At 43.7% G+C, this 24,548-nt stretch overlaps 3 protein-coding genes across 12 annotated transcripts in view; 1 reads left to right on the top strand and 2 right to left on the bottom strand.

Moving 5' to 3' along the window:
• The window catches only part of CARMIL1 (capping protein regulator and myosin 1 linker 1), a 321,444-nt gene extending 310,414 nt beyond the window's left edge, over nt 1-11,030 (top strand). Inside the window, exons 36-37 of the mRNA XM_060023517.2 lie at nt 2,236-2,385; nt 8,185-11,030. Coding sequence (XP_059879500.1) covers nt 2,236-2,385; nt 8,185-8,321 — 287 coding nt within the window. The 3' untranslated portion in view covers nt 8,322-11,030. The remainder of the gene's footprint in view (nt 1-2,235; nt 2,386-8,184) is intronic.
• The window catches only part of SLC17A3 (solute carrier family 17 member 3), a 294,893-nt gene continuing 278,516 nt past the window's right edge, over nt 8,172-24,548 (bottom strand). The window contains 1 exon segment of the mRNA XM_069541086.1: nt 8,172-8,283. The gene's annotated coding sequence lies outside the window, so the exon portion shown is untranslated.
• SLC17A1 (solute carrier family 17 member 1) overlaps nt 8,186-24,548 on the bottom strand; it is a 246,272-nt gene continuing 229,909 nt past the window's right edge. For 4 of the 10 annotated variants that reach the window (XR_009520970.2, XR_009520967.2, XR_009520962.2 and 1 more), the window contains 4 exons: nt 19,279-19,577; nt 17,172-17,312; nt 16,519-16,990; nt 8,186-8,283 (listed from right to left, as the gene is read on the bottom strand). The gene's annotated coding sequence lies outside the window, so the exon portion shown is untranslated. Of the gene's footprint in view, nt 8,284-16,518; nt 16,991-17,171; nt 17,313-18,136; nt 18,878-19,217; nt 19,578-24,548 lie in introns of all 10 variants that reach the window. The other 6 variants (XR_009520963.2, XR_009520968.2, XR_009520964.2 and 3 more) reach the window with 6 other exon arrangements.

Here is a 24,548-nt window from a genome sequence, read left to right on the forward strand (position 1 = left end):
CACCATGCTCAGAAGAGCTCCCCCTGGTTGTCAGTCACCTCGTCAGTCACCGTTGCTATGGTTCAGGAGCGGCTGGCACAGGCCTGGGAGACCCTGTGGCTAGTTAGCTCGCTCAGTCGTGAGGTCAGATGAGCCTCATTCTCAGAAGTGTGTCATCTGCGTGGATGCTCTCAGCGCATCATGGCACCAGTGTGTTCCTTCTAATTTGCTGAGGTGGGAGCAGAACAAGGTAGTCCCGGGACTTGATTCTCATCTCCCAGAATCAGATCAAATGTCGGTATCAGTGGAGGCGAGGTGTGTTCGGGGCGTCTTCCGCACCCCACCAGGTCTTTCCCCCACTCCTCCCATTCTGTTCAATGCACAGTTGCCTTTAGGGTTCTGTCCTTCATAAAGTGGAATGTAATTGCCATCTCTAAGCCCCACCTGTAAAGAAATTCTAGAGCCATCGTCACCCATGTCCAGATAGCTCTCAGTGTGGTTTGGAGTTGCTTGGTTTTATTTTATTGTTTGATGCTTTAGAATTCTTTGACCGCTCTGACATCTTCCTCCCTTGGGCCATTTTCTTTTCTTCATGATGGTCTTGGGTTGAAGTTAATAGAAAGTGTTTGTGAGTACTGTCTTTGTTAATTGGGAGTCGAATGAAAAAGAACACAGCCTGCTTTCTCATCTCCATTCTGCAGATTTCCTTGGTGGGTGCAAGCTTCACTCACCTGTTGGCTATACATTTAAAAAGGTGGGGTTTTTGACCAAAGCTGACAGACCACTTCTGTCAGAGAAACTAAAGCCATGAACAATGGCTGACACGTATAGTCATTTCACACGGGGTAATCGATAAATACAGGGCTTGGTGTTACAGCCACGGCCTTTGGAAGTCTCGGTGTAGGAAGAGGAAACTTTGGTGGTGCCAGGTCAGAGGGACTGGAGCCAGCGAGTGTCCTGATAGGACCACTCACACCACACAGCCCCACCCCTCATTTGCCCTTCTTTCTGCCACTGCTGACTTTGCATCTTTACTTATAAGGAAGCTTTGAAAATGCCTGAGAGAATTTTGTTGGAGAGAAATAGGGAGGCATGGAGGGGTGGTAGGGGTAAGTAGGAATGCTCACCTCATCAAAAAGCCATTGGAAATATGGAAGGATTAAAAAGAAAGGGGGAGAAGGTTGAACAAGAAATAATTGCTTAACATTTTTGAAAAATGATGTTTTCTAAGACGCCTGGCTATATGATCAGACAAGGCCTAGAGTCACCCGCCAGCCTCATGAGTAACAGCACGTACCATGGAGCCTCTGGTTAACGGAGCGGGTGAAATACTGGATGCTGCTCGTGTGCTCGTTGCTGCTTTGAAAAATTCAGGTGTTCTTTCCCCAGGAACTTAGGAATGAATGAGTTGCTTCTCAAACATTTCATAGCTTCAGGGATAGATGTTTGATTCCCTTCCTCACTCCCCCCAGCAGCAAATACTATGGATGGTTCGCGACCCCATCTTTCCAGCTAAAGACTGTAGAGCCGGGGAGACCACTGCTTTCCCCTCGGGCATCCAGGATAAGTTAGTCACCGAGATCATTCTGATGGTGTCGCTTGATACTGAAATTGGACTGAAAATCTAGGTGAGGTCTGAGCACGGTTTGTAAGATACTGAAAGTGGACTGAAAATCTAGGTGAGGTCTGAGCACGGTCTGTACATGTCTGAGGTGGTAATATTTTGATTTCAGTTTATTTTTCAGCTTGTCCACTAAGCTGGCCCAGGAAGGAGAGCCCTTGTGAGCCCTCTCTTTTTCTTTAGAAAAATGTTCCTGCTGTGCTCATTCCTATTTTCTTGTACATGATTCATGCTGGTTACTTCATTTCCTTGTTCTGTGCCTCCCTTTGGACTAGCGTGCCCAACTCATTTCTGAAACAGGTAAATGGCTGTGATTCTTCTGGATTATTCCATAGTGAATGTGACTTTCGTTAATCCATCTTGGGATCGAAATGGTAATGCGGGGGCCTTTTTATTAGTACCTTTTGGGGGCAGACTCAGCGCTCACCTCATTTTGCACGACATTTCCATAATGTTGGCTGTTGAATTCTGTAGATAATGGTATATCTGTTCAGGACCAACACTGGAGGTTCCTTGAATCTTAAGTGGGGTGGGTAAGCTGATATTTAAGTTTTATAGATTAATATTTTTTAATATTAATGTCAACATGATGTTATTTGCTACTACAAAGGGTAAAATGAATCCCTTTTCCTCAGTAGTGCAAAGAGGAGATTATTACAAAAGGCATTCAGATCATGACAGTGGCAAGCCTTCCAGTAGAGGGAAAAGACCTTCAAAACTGTACTCCACCATTGCAGAAGAGGAAGTGAATGCAATTGGGCACAGGAGGTCACAGCCAACAAATGGTTAGAGTCTTCAATTATCATCCCTCACTGTCCCAAAGCTTATGAACTGGCACTAACAAAAACAAACTTTAATTGAGTAACTTCTATCCTGGGACTGGGTCAGGGATTATTCATAAACTGGTTTTTTTTTCTCTAAACGGCAATGGGATGGTCCTTCCATTGGGGGCAAAAAGTATTGACTTAAAAATCTAAATTTAGAAATTCTTATGAGGAGGATCAAGTTACTTTGGAGTATGGTGACTTGTCCTTTCAAATTTCTGTGATCCTGGAGGTTTATTTTTATATTCAGGGTCATGTCTCCTATTCTCTCCCTTTCTCTCTTTACTCTTCTCTTAGATTTCAACTGGGATGGGGTCAGAAATTCTTAGAGTAGCACAGTTTACCCTTTAGAGAATGTTGGTCTAACACCTTACCTTACACTCTTTTAGGGAAGGAGGCACGTGATCTTTTAGCAGACATTTGATGACCCTTTAGTAAGAAAGGAAAAGTACCAATTAACTTTTCAACCTCTAGGAACAATTTATACTATTTCACAGCAGTTACTCAATAACTTCTCTCTGCCGTTTGACACTGTAGTAAATTCTGTAAAGTTATTTTCAGGTGAGGACAGTCCTAGGAGAGAAAAAGGAGACGGATTTTAAATCAGCTTCGTCTCCAATGGGAAATTTTAGAACAAGCACTGCTGATTCAGAGAGGAAATGGCTTTTCTATGACCATTCATCATCTCCCTGGTTAATAACTTTTTATAAATATGACTTGAAAAGTCTTTTAAAGGAAATTTTAGTATCATAAAAGAAAAAATATAAAATTCTGGTATGTGAAATTTCCTTAAGGGACTTTTTCCCTTAAAAGGCGGCTTTTATTTCTTTCTGTAAAACTATCAGAGGTTAACATATGATGTTAACATATGAGTGTCTTGGCTCCAAGGATAAAGTGCCCACAGCCACGCAGTCTAGCCATAACCCCACATCCCTCAAGAGGGAAGGGCACTGGAAGTGACCTTATAATAGGGATAATTTCCCTTTATTTTAAAAGGCTAAACCATTCTCAAACTTTAGCACTTGATTATTGATGATAAACCTCTCCCACCTTAGAGCTTAGTAGCCCAGTGAGTTATGATTTCTCAAGTAGGAACTACTGTCTTTGAGGACTTTCCTCGACAGATTTAAACACAAAACATCTACCAGCCCCCCACGAGCAACAGCATTTGGAATCAGCCTTCTTGGCCAGTACTGTTGGATGAGCCATGTACTCTGACTTGCCTGGAGGCCCGGCGCACACTAGCCACATGACAGGGTGGAGTTAAGGACATGCCCACCACATAAAGCGAAGTCCGTAGTCTGTAGATACGCATGGACCATTCTGTTTGGGCCGAGCAGCACTTGCCCTAGAGGAAACCAACCAGCTTGGTCCTTCACTTTTAAAGTACTTCCTTTGTGGTAGGTGTGTTCATAGACACACGATTACAGTAACTCTTTTCCCTGCAAGAGATTTTCTAAGAAAATCAGTTGTCTTCAAGTCACAGAAAAATTACATAAATGAACACCTAAGACACTTATCTTCTGGAGAGAATTAATTCTTAGAGTATATGAAATCAGAAGTTTTGATAAGGACACCCAAGGTTACATAGATGTTTCTAGATTTTGGAAATTTACATTTGAACTATTGCATCAGTTGACTCATATCACTTGTTAGTAAAAAGCACCCTTGATACAAAGTAATGTTCCTTCTTCAAGAGGCCACTAGAGCACTTTATACAACACACAGACGAGGAGCCCGCCTGCCAGTACCACATGGATCAGCCAGCCAGGCTTTGAGTTAAACTAAGATGAAGCCAGAGATAAGCCAAATCCTAGACAGGCGAGAACTTCTGTGTCTCTCTGATTTTCTCATGACCTCTTTGTGATGGGCTGCATCAAATTTTGATGGAATTCAATAGGACCATCTTGATTTGCTTTGCTGCCTTGATTTCTTGAACTATGGACAGGAAACCAAAAATGTAATTTTTACGGGAGCTTCAATTAAAGTAATTTTATGTATAATATTTTAATCCTGTTTTGTTAGTGCCGATTCCCAGCACTTGTCTTCACCCCTGAGAACTGCGTAGCAGTCTTTCTGCATAGTTTCCTGGTTAACCAATAGCGTTCAGCAGAGCAATTCTGTTAAACCACAGTGTGTACTTTTCTTTAAGAACAGCTTTGTTTATGCTAAAATAGCTTTCTTATTTTCCTAAATGTATGCGTGAAACAGAGGCTATTGTTCTCAAAGCATGCTACCTATTTTTATCATGATTATTATGTTTTAATTGTGTGGCTATTTTAATATTGATGTGACAGGTAAAATGCTTACTTTCTTTTCCTGGAAGTACTTGTAACTGCATCAAGTGATATGCATTTCATATCATTTCCTCGCTACGTTTACTCATAAGCTGTGATGTTTTCATTAGAGTATGTCCTATTTTCTTGAAGAAAATAGTTGGTTTTGGCTTTGTATGCATTGTAATGTATTCTATTTGTACAGGCCATCTTATTGTGAGATTCCTTTTATATATATCACTTGCTTCTTCCATAATTCAGCCTATAGCCAACAAATATTATTGTCTGTAAGCCAGTGCTCTGTTCCCCATTTTTCACCAGATCTGGGTTCTACTACCCCTACGTGAATTCTTCAAAAGAAATTTAATGGTTGGTTGGCACTTTGGGCCCTTGCCAGAAAGTATTAAGAAACCAGGGCCGACTACTGAGTATTATTTTAAGGTCATCATAATGTTTTCTCCTGGGAAATATGGAGGTCAGTGGAGCTTAAAATGAAGAAAAGCTCAAATTTTTATATGAATCTCTAATTCTGAATTTATATGCACATTTCAGAAGCTTTAAAATTAGCATATATATGTATTTGCATATATATATACGCAAAATCAGATCATCTTCAAGAATGACAGATTTCACATTTGAGCCTCTCTAGGGCAGTTATCGCCACTGTAGATAGGATATGAATATACATGGAGTGTCTGTTGAATACATTGCCTGTTTACTTACTCAGGTATCTTTTATAATTTTAATGGTACCTGGAACGGTAATAAATATGTGTATAGACATATATAGAGATGTTCCAGCACTTTACAGTATAAAAGAAATTAGATTGTTTTACTGCACTTCTTTAATGTAAGAATTCACACATTAAAGCAGGCTGCCTAAGAGTCTAAATTCAGAAATATTGAACCTACTTCAATATAATTGTAATTAACATCCTAATCACATGCAATCAAATAATGCTGCCTAAAGGCTGGAAAACAAGCCTGACAAAGAACATTCCCCCTACAAAGTTGTTTGCACTAGTGATCTGGACTAATACTGTGTGCTTTGGGTTCCAAACTCAAAGTTAGTTGTGCAACTAGTTCCTTGATCTCACCATGCCTCAGTTTTCCTATCCAAGAAAGGTGCCTACCTATGATACAAAGAAAATGTCAGCCTGGTACTAGACTCATTGTCACATTCCCAATTGGTAGAGTTAAATCAATGACAGTGAATATGTTTAGAATAAATTTTTAGATAATGGTACCACCCTAGTGAACTGCTTTGACAGTCCCCCAGAAAGAGCATGTCATTATTCCTCTCAGTGACTATGTCGGACAAATTAAAATGTTTGCTTTCATGACTGGTACCAACTCAGAAACCAGCCTGTTAACTTGCCCCCCGCCCACTCCCCATCCCTGGAGGACTCAAATACTAGTGTCACTTGGATGGAGGCTAAAGGACAATCTTACTTTTTGCAGGGAAGATTCCTGTGTTGGATTTCTCTCAGTTTCGCTTAGCCCTGGTCCAGGGTTCTCGGTTTTTATCTGTGACAGAAACATATTTGATTGCGTGAATTTCTCCATTTTTAGAGAGTAGTCTGATGTCATATCATGTAACATCAATTAGACCTGGGATTTCGAGGAAGCCTAAAATATTGGGAAGGATGAAAAGTTTTAATCTAAGAATAAAAGCTAATATGTTTGCTCTGAAAACAAATGAGCAATGCATCACCATACTTATTTCTTCCTTAGAGCTTGTAGTGTTGGAAATTTTTGAGTAATACTTACTTTAGTTTTAAAATGAATGAATAAAATTTCCTAGCAGTTTTCACTAGTAATGCTCTACTATGAGGTTAGATTATTTATTGCACAGTATTTCAAGATGAAAATATTATAAATTTTCTCTATTAACTCCTGTTCATAATACACACACAAGTTGAGAACTTAAATACTTTGAGTCTTATTGAATACTATCAAATTGGCTTTGTAATAAAGGGCAAACTATTTATAGAAAATTATTTACTTTTCCAAAACCTGGCTTGTTAACAACTTTCAAAGGACCAAACAAACACATTTAATTTTTTTTACCCAATGCAAGCTAAAAAATAAAAATATATATCATTTTTTCATTGCTTTTCCCCTCCATCTGAGAATTTTGCTCAAAGCTGTTGGGTAAAAAGAAGTCAAAAAAATTTTTTTAATTACTTACTTGTATGGTGAGATTTGAAAGTTTATCCTTTTCAGAATTGAGTAATTTCAATTTAATGTAATTAATGAAACTTAAATTTTTATCGTCTAGAGGTCAGAATCTGGCCCTGACAGCAGGAGTGGCAGGAGAAGTACTTTACTATGTTTGCATTTTGACTATTAGGTTTCATGAGCTTTCACTTCCTGAAACACCATTCTTTAGCAGAGTAAACATTTAATTATCCAAGATGAGTTTTTTAGCATAATGCTAACATCGAAATGATTAGAAGAATCAAATGAATCCTCTTGCTTTTCCAGGACTATGTTCCTGGCTGGATCATTTAAACTTCTGAGTAGTGAGGTAGCTGTACTCTTTCAAGCCACACAAAGTGCATGGGTTTGGTATTTTTAGCTTAAGTGGTGTCTCTACAATAGACTTGGTGAGTAATATTTAATAACCCTTAACAGTCATGCTGGAATGTGGCATCTGAACCTTTCCCAAGGTATAGTAGCAGTGAAGCTATGATCTAGTTGGAAAGGACATGGGCTTTGGAGAAAGATTTGGGTTAAATCCCGATTCCAAGTTTTATGGAACCTACCCCGTAGCTGTGAACAACAGAGCGCCTGGCAGGACACATCACAAAGGCTCAGTCCGGTGCTTGTTCTCTCGTTGCTTTGTAGAGACACAGCAGATCCTTCATATTTATATGTGATCGAAACAGGCAACAAAAATGGCAGTTCTTTTACCTGGAGGCTGGTTCCTAGAGGATTGAATATAGGCAGTATTAATTCATCTCTACAAGACGATTCATTTCCTAGCGAGTGAAACTGAAGTTTTCTAAGACATAGAAAACCCTGACAAGGATTACTAGGGCCTCTGCTTATATCCCGTCCCTGAAGTAGGGATGGCCAACCCTGAATGGTCCACCTCAGGGCTCTGCTTCCTGTGCTGCATGAGGGGGCATCTGTGACTGAGGAGCTCACCTGGGGCACAGTGGCTTCAGTGCTCCTCCTTCCTGGCCTCTCCCTTCGCTCCCACCCACACCCTCACCTCCTGGGGTCCTTGCCCTCAGATGGTCAACCACATCTATGAGAGGCTCACCCTCTCATAGACTGGGGTTTTTCTGTTTTGTTTTGTTGGTTTGTTTTTAATTTCTGTCTAGAGTCTTGAAATGTACTTGGCAAGTTGCTTTTGAGCAAGTTCATCCCGAACCCTCCCACTCTTCGGGGCCCCTGCATCTCACCCCATTACTGCTCAGGCCACTGGCATCTTCTTGTTCATCAACTATAATGACTTCCTTTCCTTTCTGTTTCAGTGTCCAGGAGAAGCTGGGGCCAGCAGGCCCAGGAGTGTCAAGAACAAAAGCAGTGGTCCTCCAGTAAAGATGGCCAGCAAGGCAGCAAATCCAGTGACTCTGGGGAAGAAGCAGAAAAAGAGTTTATTTTTGTGTAACAGTCACCCACGTAGAAGTCTTACCATGCGGGGTGCGTTTGCTGGCCATCAGAGAGGAACCAAGGGCAACACCTCTTCCTACTTCCTAAGCATCTTCTCTTGGTGCTTTTTCCTTTGTCCTTCCCCACCCCACCCCCCCTCACCAAAACTGAAACAGATCCATCTCTCGGTAATCAAAGCACATGTCTGATCTTCTCCCAACCCTTAGCATTTGATTTCTATGCATTCCTGCATATGCCTTCAGTGAATGCCAGCAATTATCCCATGGGCCCTACTTGAATTTCTCTGAGGCAGCTACAGTTTGCCCTGTAAGATGAGTTGTGGGAGGTAAACAAAGTAACTGGACACAAACTCACAAGTAACACCGTCCAGCTGACCCTGGGGTACTGCTGCACGTACCTGTGTCAAATCTGCACTTGACTTGATAGAGCAATTTATTCTTGATGTATGCAATTGCACACTGTAATTATATTAACAGAGCACACTAATAATTTGTATAAATTATATATATTAGATCTTGGGTATGGTTTTTGCATTCTCCCATGGGGAACTTCTTCCTTCCCGATGTGGAATTGTACATTTTAACTTGGTCTGGTGACCTTTGTGATACCATCAACGAGCAAGTTAAGAACCGAGTGAAAGGCCCGTGGCTGATTCTACCATGTGCCCAGATTAATGTATATAGTTGACTGGAATGAGGTTTTATGAATATTCGTGTTTTTTGAAGGCCTTTAATTTCTGTCTGCATATTAGCTTTTAACGTGTGATTAAGAGAGAATACTTTGACACCTGTAAAAAAATCAAACTACTACTTTTGAAGACATTTCACAAATATTCACTTACATACACGCTGAAGGTATTTTATGCATATGTATATTTATACCAATAAAATGATTTTACAAGTGGAACTGCGACTTTCTCCAGTGACTTTTTGAGTGAGGATTGGCTTGTGAGGAACTTTGTTTTCCAAAAATCCACAATAACCACAGTTCCCAGATAATCAAAAACCTATTACATTCCAAGTAAATGCGACTTGCTAATTCCATGGCCTCCTCTCACCTTTGGCCAAAGGATGAAATTCATCAAAAGGTTATATTATGAGTGTCCAAGAGAGCCCACTCAGGCCAAATGACAGGGCCAGATGATGGAGTGGGGGCCTGAGTCGCTCAGAAAATACCAAGGCACTGTGAGATGAGCCGGACTACTGCTAGGAGGGGTCTGGGAATCTTCACCTAAGTTACAGACCATGGTTTTCCTACCAGTGCCGTGTGCAAGCCCTAAACTAAGAATCAGCCTATCAGTAATTCACACCCCATCTCAGTTATACCAAACAGGGGCCAAAAAAGCCAGGAATCACTTTGTTTTGAGGACGCTTCGTTGTATGGCTACATTGGGCAGGCTGACCTTCCAAATGTATTTTTCCTTAGTTTAACATTGGTTGGTCTGGGTCTACTTTGCAGAGGCCATTGGCCAGCAATTGGGCAGGCATGTGTCAGGTGCTAGAAAGAAGTCAAACTGCAATTAAAAAATGGCCACTGAAAATCCAGGAAGAGGATAACCGACACCTGGTTATTTACGATGGGGAGCTCCACCTGTCTCCACCTGTGGTAGAAAAGATGTTCTCATGCCTTTGATCCTGCCCCATGCTGGCTTGTTTCCCCGTGTGATCCAGCTTCTGTTCAGGATCCACTTTAACACTCTCCATTTGCAAAATAGTATTCCCAGAGGAAATACTGCAAACTTGAAGGGAAAACAATGACTCATTTCTTTTTTGTGAAAGAAAATATATGGAAAAATTACAACAGAAAATCTAAGGAGGCAGGGCAGCCCTGATTTTTCAAAAATGTTGCACCTGTCCTCAACCCCTAGTGTGCAAATCCTAAATTGAGATGGCCATGAAAAGATTTAGCATTTTTTACTTGCTAATTAAAAGCATTGCCCAGGTGTGGTGGCCCTGCTGTAGAAACCATTTGGAGTTCATTCTCTGCCTGTTCCTCTTTTTTTCTTCAGAGCAAGAACATTAACCAACACCTTCTATAGATTGTTGAAGGAGCCCAGTGGGAGGTCTTGGTAGAGGCTCTAGATTATGTGGCTGACCCTCATGTCCACTCTATAAGGCGCTAAGGAAATAGAGGTTTCAGACCCTCAAGGATTGTCACTGCTGTGTTTGGAGTCCTGCTCTTCCTAAGGTACGCAGTCAACTAGAAACCTGCATTCCCAACTCTCATTTAGCCCAGAACCCAACCCCTTAGCCAAATTGCTGAAGACCAGAACCGGGCCAGAACCCAACCCCTTAGCCTCCTTAACGTCATACACAAAAATAAGCTCAAAATGGATTAAAGACCTAAATGTAATGCTGGATATTATAAAACTCTCAGAGAAAAACATCGGCAGAACACACTGTGACATAAATCGCAGCAAGATCTTTTTTGGTCCACCTCCTGGAGTAATGGAAATAAAAACAAACAAATTGGACCTACTGAAACTTACAAGCTTTTGCACAGCAAAGGAAACCATAAACAAAATGAAAAGACAACCCACAGAATGGGAAAAAAATATTTGCAAATGAAGCAACTGTCAAGGGATTAATCTCCAAAACATACAAACAGCTCATGCATCTGAATATCAAAAAACCAAACAACCCAATCAAAAAATGGGCAGATCTAAACAGACATTTCTCCAAAGAAGACATACAGATGGCCAACAGACACATGAAAAGATGCTCAACATCACTAATTATTAGAGAAATGCAAATCAAAACTGCAATGAGGTATCACCTCGCACCAGTCAGAATGGCCATCATCAAAAAATCTACAAGCAATAAATGCTGGAGAGGGTGTGGAGAAAAGGGAAGCTTCCTACACTGTTGGTGGGAATGTAAATTGGTGTAGCCACTGTGGAGACCAGTATGGAGGTTCCTTAAAAAACTAAGAATAGAGCTACCATATGATCCAGCAATCCCATTCCTGGGCATATATCTGGAGAAAACCACAATTCAAAAAGATACATGCACCCCAGTGTTCACTGCAGCACTATTTACAATAGCCAAGACATCAAAGCAACCTAAATGTCCACTGCCAGAGGAATGGATAAAGAAGAGATGGTACATATATACAATGGAATATTACTCAGCCATAAAAAAAGAATGAAATAATGCCATTTGCAGCAACATGGATGGACCTAGAGATCATCATACCAAGTGAAGTAAGTCAGAGAAAGAAAGACAAATATCATATGATATTGCTTATATGTGGAATCTAAAAAAGGGGTACAGATTAACTTATCTACAAAACAGAGTTACAGATGTAGAAAACAGACTTATGGTTACCAGCGGGTGAGGGAGAGGAAGGGATAAACTGGGAGACTGGGACTGACATATACACACTACTATATATAAAATAGAAAACTAATAAGGACCCACTGTGTAGCACAGGGAATTCTACTCAATCCGCTGTAATGGCCTATATGGGAAAAGAATCTAAAAAAGAGTGGATATATGTATATGTATAACTGATTCACTTTGCTGTACACCTAAAACTAACACAACATTGTAAGTCAACTATAATAAAAATTAAAAAAATAAAAACTATATATAAAAAATTCTTTTTAATAAATAAAATTTAAAAATCCATGCTTTGAAGCAGCCTGGCCCTCACCTCTCCTTCACAGTACAGGCCTGGGGCTGGGCCAACTGCTCAGCGAGCTGTTTTACTGGGGCCTCCCAGCCCCCTGCAACTATAGCTGCACACACACCCCATGTGACACAGCTGAACACAGGAGAAGCTTGATTCACTAACACGGGCCATCAGTTTCATCTGCTGGTAACATAATTAACGTATATTAAGATCGATGTGATGTTTGTCTCACATCTAGACATGGGAAAGCAATGAATTTGGCTTCTGTGGATCCGTCAGCACCTGCCCGGAGCCAGGGTCGTCTGCCTGGGGTTTGGAATGTTGATCACTGTTGGCCACCATCCCCCAAATTGCCAAGGTTCAAAATGTAGAACAAGGCACGTGAGACCCACACACTGCATCTCAAGATTTCTTGGTCTAAGGTCTAAGATACGCAGTCAACTAATCACACCTTGAATTTGTAGCTTCTTTGGTGAAGGAAAAATTTCTTATGAATTAGATGCTCTCCCCCGTTCTCACACTAGGTATCCCTCCAAGGGTGATATCCATGCCGTTATTCAACGGTGGCAAATATAACAGAACTAGCGTGATACGTCCATACTTTCTAATTTCAGCTTGCATTAGATTTAACTCAGAATGAGGCTGTCACACTGTATGCGCCGTTTACACTGTGGGCCCGTTTCATGCATCCATACCCAACCCAGTCCTTTGGGATTAGGCACAACTCTGCACCTCCTTGCCATACTGCGATCATGAAGTCTTTTTTGACAATAAAAGCATACATTTAACCTGTTTCTTAAGGTGTGAAGGAATTAAAGACAAATATTGTCAAGGTGGCAGACACTCCAAGTTGGTTTCCATGTGATCAGAGCCGCCTGGCTGGATGCAGAAAAACCACTGCTGGGAAGATGTGCTTTGACCTCCTAGACACTGAATCCCTGCAGAGAATTCAGAGGTGTGCTGTACACGGATTCTTCCGTAGAACAGGGTCCTTACCCATGGCAGGAACCATGGAGGAGGGAGCCCTGGAACCAGGCCTGCAGAGTGGGAGGTGTTGGTACAGGGGGCAGTTCATGTTAGGGATGTTCCTACATCCATCCAAGGGGTCAAGAGATCACCGTCTTCTCTCAGGTCCTCAGAGGGGAGAGTGAAGGCAGGCTGCTTCCAACTTATGAGATCAAAAGAGTTCAAGGGGACATCTGACCCTTTGGTGGCACATTCACATTGTGGCCTGGCCAGTCCTGGAAGCCTGTTCTCTCAGTAATCAAATTATTTTGAGGCTGGCCCCTCATGGACCACCTTCTCACTTTGATCACACCACCAGGTAACCTTATTCCCTTCCAAGGCTACAATTCGCATCTTGGTGATGACGTCCCCCCTCATCTCTTGCTTCCCACTCTCTTCAGCATCAGTAGGATGACCCATGGGCATCAGAAATAATCGTGTCCACTCATTAACCTTAAAAGCTTTTGCACAGCAAAGGAAACCATAAACAAAATGAAAAGACAACCCTCAGAATGGGAAAAAATATTTGCAAATGAAGCAACTGACAAGGGATTAATCTCCAAAATATACCAACAGCACATGCAGCTCAATATCAAAGAAACAAACAACCCAATCAAAAAATGGGCAGAAGATCTAAATAGACATTTCTCCAAAGAAAACATGCAGATGGCCAACAGACACATGAAAAGATGCTCAACAACACAAATCATTAGAGAAACGCAAATCAAAACTATAGTGAGGTATCACCTCACACAGGTCAGAATGGCCATCATCAAAAAATGAACAAACAATAAATGCTGGAGAGGGTGTGGAGAAAAGGGAACCCTCCTACACTGTTGGTGGGAATGTAAGTTGGTGCGGCCACTATGGAGAACAGTATGGAGGTTCCTTAAAAAACTAAAAACAGAGCTACCTTATGATCCAGCAATCCCACTCCTGGGCATATATCTGAAGAAAACCATAATTCACAAAGATTACATGTACCCCAGTGGTCATTGCAGCACTATGTACAATAGCCAAGACATGGAAGCAACCTAAATGTCCACTGACAGAGGAATGGATAAAGAAGATGTGGTACATATATACAATGGAATATTACTCAGCCATAAAAAGAAATGAAATAGTGCCCTTTGCAGAGATGTGGATGGACCTAGAGATTGTCATAGAGTGAATGAAGTTAAGGCAGAAAGAGAAAAACAAATATCATATTCACTTATATGTCGAATCTAAACGATACAGATAAAGTTATTTGCAAAGCAGAAATACAGTCACAGATGTAGAGAATAAACTTATGCTTACCAAAGGGGGAAGGGGGGGTGGGATGAACTGAGAGATCGGGATTGACATATATACACACTACTATGTATAAAATAGATAACTAATGAGAACCTACTGTATAGCACAGGGAACTCTACTCAATGCTCTGTGGTGACCTAAATGGGAAGGGAATTTTAACAAGAGTGGATATAGGTATACATATAACTGATTCACTGTGCTGTACACCTGAAATTAACACAACATTGTAAAGCAACTATACTCTAAAAAAAATTAATTAAAAAAAAAAGAAATAATCGTGTCCAATACCAGTGATTCATGAGTGTAGAGTGACCATGAGGCGTGCCCAGTAATGACAAAAATCAAACTTTGTGATAACTGTAGAGATCTAGGACTCACAAGACCCAACTCTTGTCGGAGATAAGGGGTCAGAAGCACCATGCCCTTACATTTCTATAGAGCAGAAACTGATTTTGCAAAAGGTTGCCGAGCTTGCTCTATCCCATCCCAGATACCTTGATGGTACCCTCATCGCCCAAGATTGCGAAGGAAAAGCATGGCTTTTTCCCCACTCCAGGCCAGAGGGCAGGGGGGACCATTTGCCAACAAAGATATGATTTGCTGGCCTGGACTGCTGGGCTCCTGGAGAGTGCCCCTGAGCTGAAGCCAGACTCAGTCCAAAGAGGAGACCAGCTTGTCCACCTGCCACTGATTTCCCAAACTCTAAACAAGGTCATTAACCTGCAGGCCAAGGGCTGGGTAGGATTCAAGGCATCTGTGAACTTGGATCGTGAAAATTACATCTTTATTTTCTTTAACCTCGTTTGCAATTTAGCATTTCCCTCAGTTTGAGGATATGCAACAAGCCACGGTTGTATTAGCAACACTTGGGATATTTTCCTATCAGTTTACAATCATTGCAGGCGTTGCAAGACATCCTTCACACATCACAACTCAGAATTATGGTAGTTATGAGATATCCTGCTAGATCGTGTTATTTAATAATTTGATAAAGCACGTTCACCTCTAAAGCACATTCACCTCTAAAGCATTCACTTTTAAATCAAAATTTGTCTTAAAAATATTTTTAGGAACTGTACACATCAATGTAATTAGTTTCCACTGTAATACTCTGTTGGGCTGCACCCCGCAGGCCTGCAAGCCTTGCAGTTGCCCAGCTTCAAGACCTAAGTAAGACCCGGGAGACAACGACAGACACATAACGGCTTATTGGTCAGGGGAGCTTACAAATCTGAAGCCAGGTCCTGGAGCAACACCCCACCGTGTGAGGCAGCCAGCCAGCAGGACACAACAGCAGTCTTTCCTATAGTGGCAGTGGTGGGGGGGGGGGGGGGGGTGGTGGTCTACCATTTATAGGGGAAATTGACCAATGTTAGTTAGGCTCATCAGTTACCAGGGAAACCGGCAGCCGGGGCACCTCCCTCACAGCCCCTCACCAGGGCCGATGTTTCCTTTTAATAAACTAGCAGGTGAAGCCATTCTGGCCTAAGGGGCGGGGGAAAGCACGTTCCTGTGAGTAGGGCGGAGGTGACTCAGGTGTTGGTGGAGCAGGGGATGTGCAGGGAGCAACAGCCATCTTGAGCGACCTGACCATACACTCCATCCCTAAACACCCTGCACGACCCTTACAGTCCTGGCCCATCCCTCTTCCTCGTTGTCCCTCTTCTGAGGGGTCAGGTATACAGAGGCGAACTGCAACCAGCTACCACAAATGCAATACAGACAACAGCAGCGAAAGAGAATCAGGAGGCCAAGAGGTGGGCAAACTTATGGAGTCAGGAGCTTATCGGGTCATGGAGGGGCCAGAGGAGGACCATGACGGCGTCTCCCTGTAGACCCAGCCATCAAACTCATTTCACAGTGAGGCCACTGTTGTCGCCCAGTCTGTGAACAGATTCCCTCTACTCAGGCGAGGGGTGAAATGTAAGGTGTTTAACAGGCACAATACAGGGAAGATGACGACCATTGAGCAAAATACAAGCAGTAACAGCATTGAGATACCACCACCCCTGCCCGTGGTTTCTGTCCTGGCCTGCAGGACCCCACGGCCTGTCTACCCTCAGTCCCCACAGCCAGTGCCGAATACTGGAGAGGCCATATAACAGACTGCAGGGTTAGTGTAATGGTGCCCTTCTCCAGTAGGGGGCGCGGATTAATTACGTTAGTCCTCTTAGGTGGGGCTGGGTAGGAGACAGGTGAAACCTCTTAAGTCTCTTTCTAATCCTTTTCTCCATGAGGCAGCAAAACCAAACCACACTTACCTGCCAGCCCCAGGGCCATGTTATGTGTTCCCCTGGAGGTAGAGCCCGTGGCGAGGGCAAAAGTGAGTTATCGTCCTGGCCAGCAGTCGGCAACGGTCCTTCAGTGGTCAACAGTTGAACCTGAACGGCGTTGACTAGCGGCCTCTGGGTTAACATGGCGTCAGCACTGGGCCGATCGCTCCTGGGATGTGTCCACATGTTGAAGGAGCGGTTTTCCCGTCTCAGCTGTTGTTGAAGCAGCTCATTCACCCCCCAGCAGCAGTGGGGTTGTGGGGGGGGGGGGGAGATGCCGGTGTGTGCCATTCTTATCGGCCCATTCCTGAACTTCATGGCCGACAAAGCAGATCCCTTGGTCACTATTAATGTCCATGGGGGGTCTTGTATGTCGCGCATACAGCTCTTCTAGGCCCCAAACGCTGTTTGTTTTTGCGTTACGAGACAACTCGGATAGGCCTTTTGTAATGTCTTCCACCTGTTGTGACAGACATCAATGGCTTACTGCACAGGGGATCTTACATGGTCTGAAGCCAGGTTCTGTAGCAGCACCCCACTGTGTGCAGCAACTTTCAAATATGCAATACGGTACTATTAACTACAGTCACCATGGCGTACATTATATTCCCATGACTTATTTTATAACTGGAAGTTTGTACCTTTTGACGCCTTTCACCATTTCATCCACCCCCAACACCCCATCTTCCGCCTCTGGGGAGCCGGGGGGGTGGGGGGGAACATGGGCAAGAGTCTATATGGTACAGGCATACCTCGAAGATTGCGTATTCGGCTCCAGAGCGCTGCAATAAAGTGAGAAAATGTCACAATAAAGCAAGCCACACGAATTTTTCTGTTTCCCAGTGCACATAAAAGTAACGTTTAAACTATACTGTGGTCTATTAAGTGTGCAATAGCATTATATCTAAAAAAATAAGGTACATACCATAATTAAAAAATACTGCTAAAAAGTGCTAATCTAAAAATGTATCATCTGACAATGCAGAGGTGCCATAAACCTTCAATTTGTAAAGAAAAAAAACCCCACATTTGCAAAGTGCAATAAAATAAGGTGCTTATACAGGGAGATCAGCTCGGTGCTTTGTGACCACCTGGAGGGGTGGGATAGGAGGGTGGGAGGGAGGGAGACGCAAGAGGGAAGAGATATGGGAACATATGTATATGTATAACTGATTCACTTTGTTATAAAGCCAAAACTAACACACCATTGTAAAGCAATTATACCCCAATAAAGATGTTAAAAAATAATCATAAAAAAATAAAGTCATTGCTTTAAAAAAAAATAAGGTGCTTATAGTTTCTGTGGGACGGAATAGGCAAGGCAGGGCAAGAAGGTTTAGGATTGGTTTGTTTGAATAATTTCAGTGGATTCTGGAGTACGGTGGCCGTCCCAAGTTTGCTGGTACCTGGCCCTGGAGTGATTAGGACAGGGGAATAGTGGCCCTGAGTGGGGAGGTAGGTGGTGAGTGTGTGGGTTCTGGATTGGTTAATTTGCAAATGAAAGGCACACAGATGCTGTTTACTATCTCTAGGAATTGGCCAGCCCTGGGAGGGGCAGTTTCTCCAGTGTCAGCAAGGCCCCAAGATGTCAATGCATCATACTTACAGAAAATAAAAAGGCGTGATTAATACAGAGGCCCCCTAAGACTCCTGGCTGGAGGGATGCACTCTGGGAGAAGGTCTGCTTCTGTAGCTTCCTATGAGAGCATGCTGACGGTCCCTTAGCAGACACCTGAGCAGGATGGTCGGGCCAGGCTTACAGAGACGAACGTTCGGGTGGAAATAGGCCTTTGGCGTATGTTCCCAGCACCCTGGCCTCTTCCCACCCTTCTCCATATTCCTCGTCCTCCTGCTGGGCTAGTGGGTGGGAAAGGGGCTCAGCGTGCCTGGATTCGTGGGTTCTGGGGACCTCAGAGGTCCAAGCAGAGGAGCAGAGGGTTGGAAACGAGTGCCCCTAGTGCCCTTGGGTCTGAGGGCAATCTTATGGCCCAGAAGGGGCTGGCCCAGAGAGGCCTTGGGGACTGAGTCTGTTCAAGTAGGAAAGCGATCAATTCAGTCTTGTTGCCAAAGGAGTGCCCATTCTGGGAGGACTGCTGTGCAGACAGCTTGTCCTGAACAAGCTTTGCCAGCCACTCCAACCACTGAATAGCTTCAAAAAAAAAATTCTGTGTCATTAATGAGTTCAATTGAAAAAGGGAGGAGGAGATAAAAAAAAAAAGTCCTGGGAGCATGAACATGTTAATGAGATTGATTCTTCCTGGAAAGGGCAAGAGGAAGAAACTTCCACTCCACTAAATCCAATTTTATTTAATTGATTACTGGCCTGAAGTTAGCCCTCCAACCAATCCTGAACGACAAAGAAAGCAAGACCCCAAGGTGAGCGAGGTGATGTCAGTAGAGCCAAGACTCTGGCACCCCCCGTTACCATCAATGATGCACAAGGAGCCACAGTGACCGCGACCGAAACACAAGCAAAGCAGCAAGAACCCCATGTGCCATGTGGGTTTCTTGCAAATTTCACGCCAGCATCTTGCTTTTGAAATTCCAAGTGTTCAGGCTATGGGGAGCAGAGCTGAGTGACCACTAGCACGTAGGCGGCCCCCTTGAGGGTACACAACAAGGCTGGGGCCAGTGTTACTGAGTAGGACAAGATTCATCATGGATTAAGAAGGAAGAATGAAATGTACCTTACTGTCTCACTCCCTTTCCCAGGGAGGCCCAGTTTGGATGAAGAACCATGCAACACACCTGGAGACTGGAAGGACTGTCCATCCCCAATTACAGCATCAGACGGAGCATTTCCACAACGCACTCTGCCTCATTGAATTTGGCTTCATAGTGTATTCTCTCCTCTCCTTCCCCGACTCCTGAGAACATCTGCAATACGTGACCGGCTTCTTGTCACCAGTTATGGCTTCTCATCTCGTTAATTTGTTCAATATTTGTTGAGTGCTTATCACGCAATAGGAGATGGTCTGGGTGCTCGTCTGGTAGAACAGAGTTCCCATTTTTTGGCTCATGGAGCTTCGACTCATGGAGCTAACAATCTAAAAGAGGGGACGGAAAATAAACAAGTAAGTTAATGAATGACATAATTTCTCATGGTAAGTGCTCTGTATGGCAGGGGAAAAGGTGGTGACGGGAGGAGGTATTTTCTTCCTACCCTACCGTTTTCTATTGATTTATGCTCCCCCATTGCGGTGGGGCCTGGGAGGCACCACGCGGATCTCCTTATTTTAGGAATAACAGATTTATCACTTCGGCTGTCTGCTCCTTGGGGGACCTTCCTCTACTGAAGAAAGCCAACCTGCCCAAGGTCACACCCCTTCCCTGGTGGCTCATCCGGTGGTTGATGAAGGCCCAGCCCCTCACCCCAGCTCACAACAGCTGTGAAAAAGTGACCCCATCTTCAGAACCCTCCACAGGGCGGGCTGAGGCCTTCACTGAGACAGCGTCACAGCTCAGTTTCTCCCTCTGCCCCAACCTGGTGCCTTCCTTCCTTTGATCCCAAGAACACTTCTCAATAACCCTCCTACACACCAGTCTCCAGCCCGGAGATGGCTTTCTAGTGAACCCAGTCAGTGACAGTTTTGAACAAAATGAATTTAAAGTACTTGAAGTAGTTGAGCTTATTTAACAGAACATATTTATAATTCATAAATACTCATTGGGTTAGCCTCAGAGCGCCTCTAAAACCTCCTGGGACCGTAAACCCAGTGCCTGCAAACGGGGCTTTCCTCCCCTGCAATCACTGTAGCATTCTATTCTTTTTCCCAGGACGGCTGGGAGACTAGAGGAACCTGCTCTTCTCATTCAGCCTCTCGGAACTTCCTGGCCTGACAGATGATGCCCTTTGGGGGGAGTTTGCTCTAGGAAAGCAAACTCATCTTCCAGTAGCAGAGGTTGCATAAATTGGGTTCTGGAAACATCCAGAAATTCTCTCTCAGCTTCTCCCTGGTGCCACTGCCATCTCTCTTTTCCACCTTGAAAAACTGGGCTGTGATCTCTTCGTTAACCATTAACAAATATTTACGGAGTATCTGCTGTGTGTCAAACACTAGCCTATGAGTCTCCTCTCTCCTTGGAAACCACACCTGGTCCGTCATTACCAGAGCCGCCCAACCTGGAGCTGCCCCAGAGAGCTTAAGCCTCTTGGGAACCTTTCAAAGTTGCTGCGGTTGATTGAGGGGCATTAATCCCTTTAGCTTGAGTTTGCTGTTTCATTTCTTTCCATTTCATCTTTTTTTCCCCCTCTCTTATCCACAGTAACTTCCTCTTCCCACTGGCCTCCCTGCCTCTGTTTTCTTGTTACCCTCTATGCTCTATGCCAATATGATGGTCTTGGTACTCAAAAGCTTCTGGTATTTGTTAAATGTTTCCAAATGCACAGATATTCACAATTTGTAGGTGAAGAAACTGAGAAAGAAAACAGGGCCCTTCTGAAATTCCTCAAGAAAGATGGAGAAGATGATAATAAGAATTGTAAACATTGAATTTGGCAACATGCCAGGCATTTTACACACATTACCCCTGATTTAACCCTCAGAGCAACCCTGTGAAGTAGATAGCATTACCATCTCCATTTACAAGTAAGGAATTCAAGGTTTAAAGAAGTTGAGTAACTTACCCAAGCTCACATAGTTTGTGACCCAGTGTATCGCCAAAATCGCTTACTCCTTAGCGCTAAGCTACCTCACCAAGGGGAAGAGCCCATCTCCTGATTTCCAGTCCGGAGCTCTGGGAGGCAGGAGATGAAGGCTTGTGAGTGATGGGAAAGTGCGTGGCTGCGTAAGCCCCAAGGTTTGCCCCACTATGCTGATGCGAATAGGGCATCCTGTCTTTTTCCAGAAAAAAAGCCTCTCCTTGCCTGGCATTAACTAATAATGCTGGATCCTCCAGTATTCCCTCTGCAGCGAGACCACACTGCGGAGAGGTGGAGGGAGCAAGGTCCCACTCCAGAAAAGGGGTTATTTCATTACAATCAGGAGCCCCAGGAGCCCAGAGCAGCCAATCTGGTAAAAGCACTGATTGTAGCTTTAATGCCAATTACCTGCAGGGAAGGGGCATTATTAGCTTCCAAGTCCCTCCCCAGGAAAAGTCAAGGAAGTGGCTGGGCTATCTAAGGCATGCAGGCGGCAATCAGAGGAGCTAGCCCTGGATTTCTTCCCCACTTCCAGCCCCCAAGGCTCAGCCTCATCCCTTTTTGTGATCAAGTCCAGACAGCTTGGTGGTGGTGGTCGGGTCGGGGGGTCGGGTGGGGGTCGGGCGGGGGGAGGTGCCGAAGCTGTTCAGCCTAGATTGTTTCATAAGCGGAGAAAGACCTGGAGAAAAGGCCACGAATGTATATGGTCTTTTAAAAAAATTAAAAAGCATAGTGTAGGTAGTTTCTCCTCTTGATTTTCCAGACCCACAGCCATGAGTGAGCAGGAAAGAGAGCAGGAAGGGCAGCACCATGTTGGTAGAGCATCCCAGGCGCCACGGCTCCTGACTTTTCGTTGGCACAGGGACCACTGCTAGCTAGTCTGTGGGGTCTGGAAGAAGTGACTCGGCTTTTCTTCCACATATGGAAGGTGTCCTGAGTAAACTGGGCATCGAGGCAGCTCCGTGTGCCTAACAGCCCTGCCACCTACTCTCGGCACAGTCCAGGTCCTGGGCTCTGGGAGCTGGGAATGCAGCGTGGCCAGTCCTTGTCTGACGGAACCACTGTGCTGGCTCTTCTTGCTGATGAGGCGGCCGTCATGGCATGAGGTGAGTGTGGCGCAGAGTCCAGAACACAGAGGGTGTAAAGAAATGAGGGGCCATAGGGAGCAGGGACATAGGTAGAGCCTGGGGGCAGAGATGTGATATGCACTACGCTTGTCCTACAAGTGGGAAGGAGGGGTGAGTGGGAAAGCAACATCGGTGGTTTCCCCCAACCCCCAGCCATGCCACCTAACTGCTGGATCTAAATCCACAGAGGAGTTTCCTCACCTGAAAATTAGGGGTACTGATTATCTTCCAGTTAGGGTTACTATAAAAATTGAATAAGAATTTTTTTAAAAGTGAAGTGGTGCACAAAAAGGACCTATGGATGTATTGATACGGAAAAGTGTTCCTTTTTTACCACCACCATCCCCATTCCTGAGCCTCAGCTCATTCCATCCCAACACTGGCTTAAGGATGACATAGGACGGAGCAGGGCACAGCTATTTTATTAAAGTAGAACATCTAATGGTTTGTTTTTAGGTTACATCAGAAGCAGTGACACGTGACAACTCAATCAAAAACAAAAAACAAAAAAACCCCTGTATCCCTGCAACAGAGATTTCATTCCTTATGCTGTACAGGTGGAAGCTCTAACCAGGAAGGGGTCTGGGCCACTATCATGGGGATCTGGGCATTTTAGAATAGGAACTGCTTATTTTTCCTACGGAGTTTACTGTGGACCCAGGATGCCCCAGCATTTAGGAAATTTTCCTCATCCATAATCATACTGGAGTCTGGAAGTGAGACCTGCAAACTCGCTCTACCCCAATTCACAGATAACAAAGTTGAGCTACTCTGCTAGAAAGCTCTGTCTTCCCAGCCCATAATCCCAGAAGGGCAAACCTAGACCTTCTTCCCTAAATGACTGAATCAGGAGTGAACATCTGACCCACAGGGAACCCACCAGGTTCTCTCTCTCCAAATAATTTGGAAAAGTAAAGAAGAATTAGTTCAGGGGTTGGCAAACTATTGCCCATCAGCCCAATCTGGCAACACCCACTAGCTTACATATTATCTATGACTGTCCATGCTTGCAACAGAGATCTATGGGTCCAGAAAGTCTAAAATATTTACTATCTGTCCTTTACAAAATTTTCCACTTCCTGAAAGAGAAGGTCACAGAGACATGGATGCTGTGACCACCATTTGGGGGCAGGAGGGTCATATGCATTCAGAAGAGAAGCAGCTGTGCTCAGAGACTTGGGGTGTGGGAGGGAGAGAGGGGGAGGAGGGGGAGAGGGATTATGCAAGAGAGGCGGCCAAGAGCAGACAAGAACTAAGCAAGTCAGAGGAGAAAGGGCAGAAAGGGCCTGACGACCTTCCAATATCCATGAAACACATGGGTCTTGCTTGTGTGCCATCCCTGTGATAGTCTTATATATCCTACAATAAACCTCTTTTACCTAAGCTAGTTTCACTGTGGTTGTTTCTTTCAACAAAATGAATCCTGACTAAATCAGCCATAGGGGCTACTATGTGACTATAGTAAGTATGGAGCAATTAAGGTCTCTGAAGCCATTGCTGACTCTCTTGATGAATCATTGGGACAAGCTTATAGTTAACCTAAGGTATGGGGGTATGCCGCTTGGAAACAGGAAGAGCATTCCTGAAGTCCAGATTTATGAATGGGTAAATAGTCTTGCAGGTGCCAGGAATACAACAGCAGAGGTCTTCATCATTGGGGACTAGCTGAGCATAGCGGCCAGCTGGTCCTAATGATTATTAAACAATATCTATTAACTACAAAGATCTTGATGATAGAGAAGTGATTTATCGCACAGAACAGTCCTGGGTAGAGTCAGCAAAAGGATGGAAGGAACTGTACAGGCCCTAGAGGGCATCAGTTATGCTAATAGCCATACATCATGTACTAGAAATAACCATATTACTTACAAGAAGTAATAAAATTGCAAAATTATGTACAGTCGGTAAACGGGAAGGTGATCCAATAGTAAAGACACTGATAAAAATAATCAGAATGATTAAAACCTTCCTTTCTCACCAAAGACATAAAAGAAAAATCTGACAACTCCAATTCTTAATAACATAAAAAAAAATCTGTGTGTCAAACATGTCCATGAGGAAAGTCAAAAAATAAATGGTAAACTGGGAAAAATGTTTGCCACTTATATCACAGACACTGGCTACATCATTATTTATTTAACTGAAGAGTGTTACTGGTTTTCTCATCCTAGAGAAGAAATCACTGTTAACTTTTAAAATTAATTGCTACCATTCTGAGGTGTGATTTTAAATCTGAAAAGGAACTGCAA

The sequence above is a fragment of the Delphinus delphis genome, chromosome 10 (assembly GCF_949987515.2).
Source record: "Delphinus delphis chromosome 10, mDelDel1.2, whole genome shotgun sequence".
Classification (NCBI taxonomy): Eukaryota; Metazoa; Chordata; class Mammalia; order Artiodactyla; family Delphinidae; genus Delphinus; species Delphinus delphis.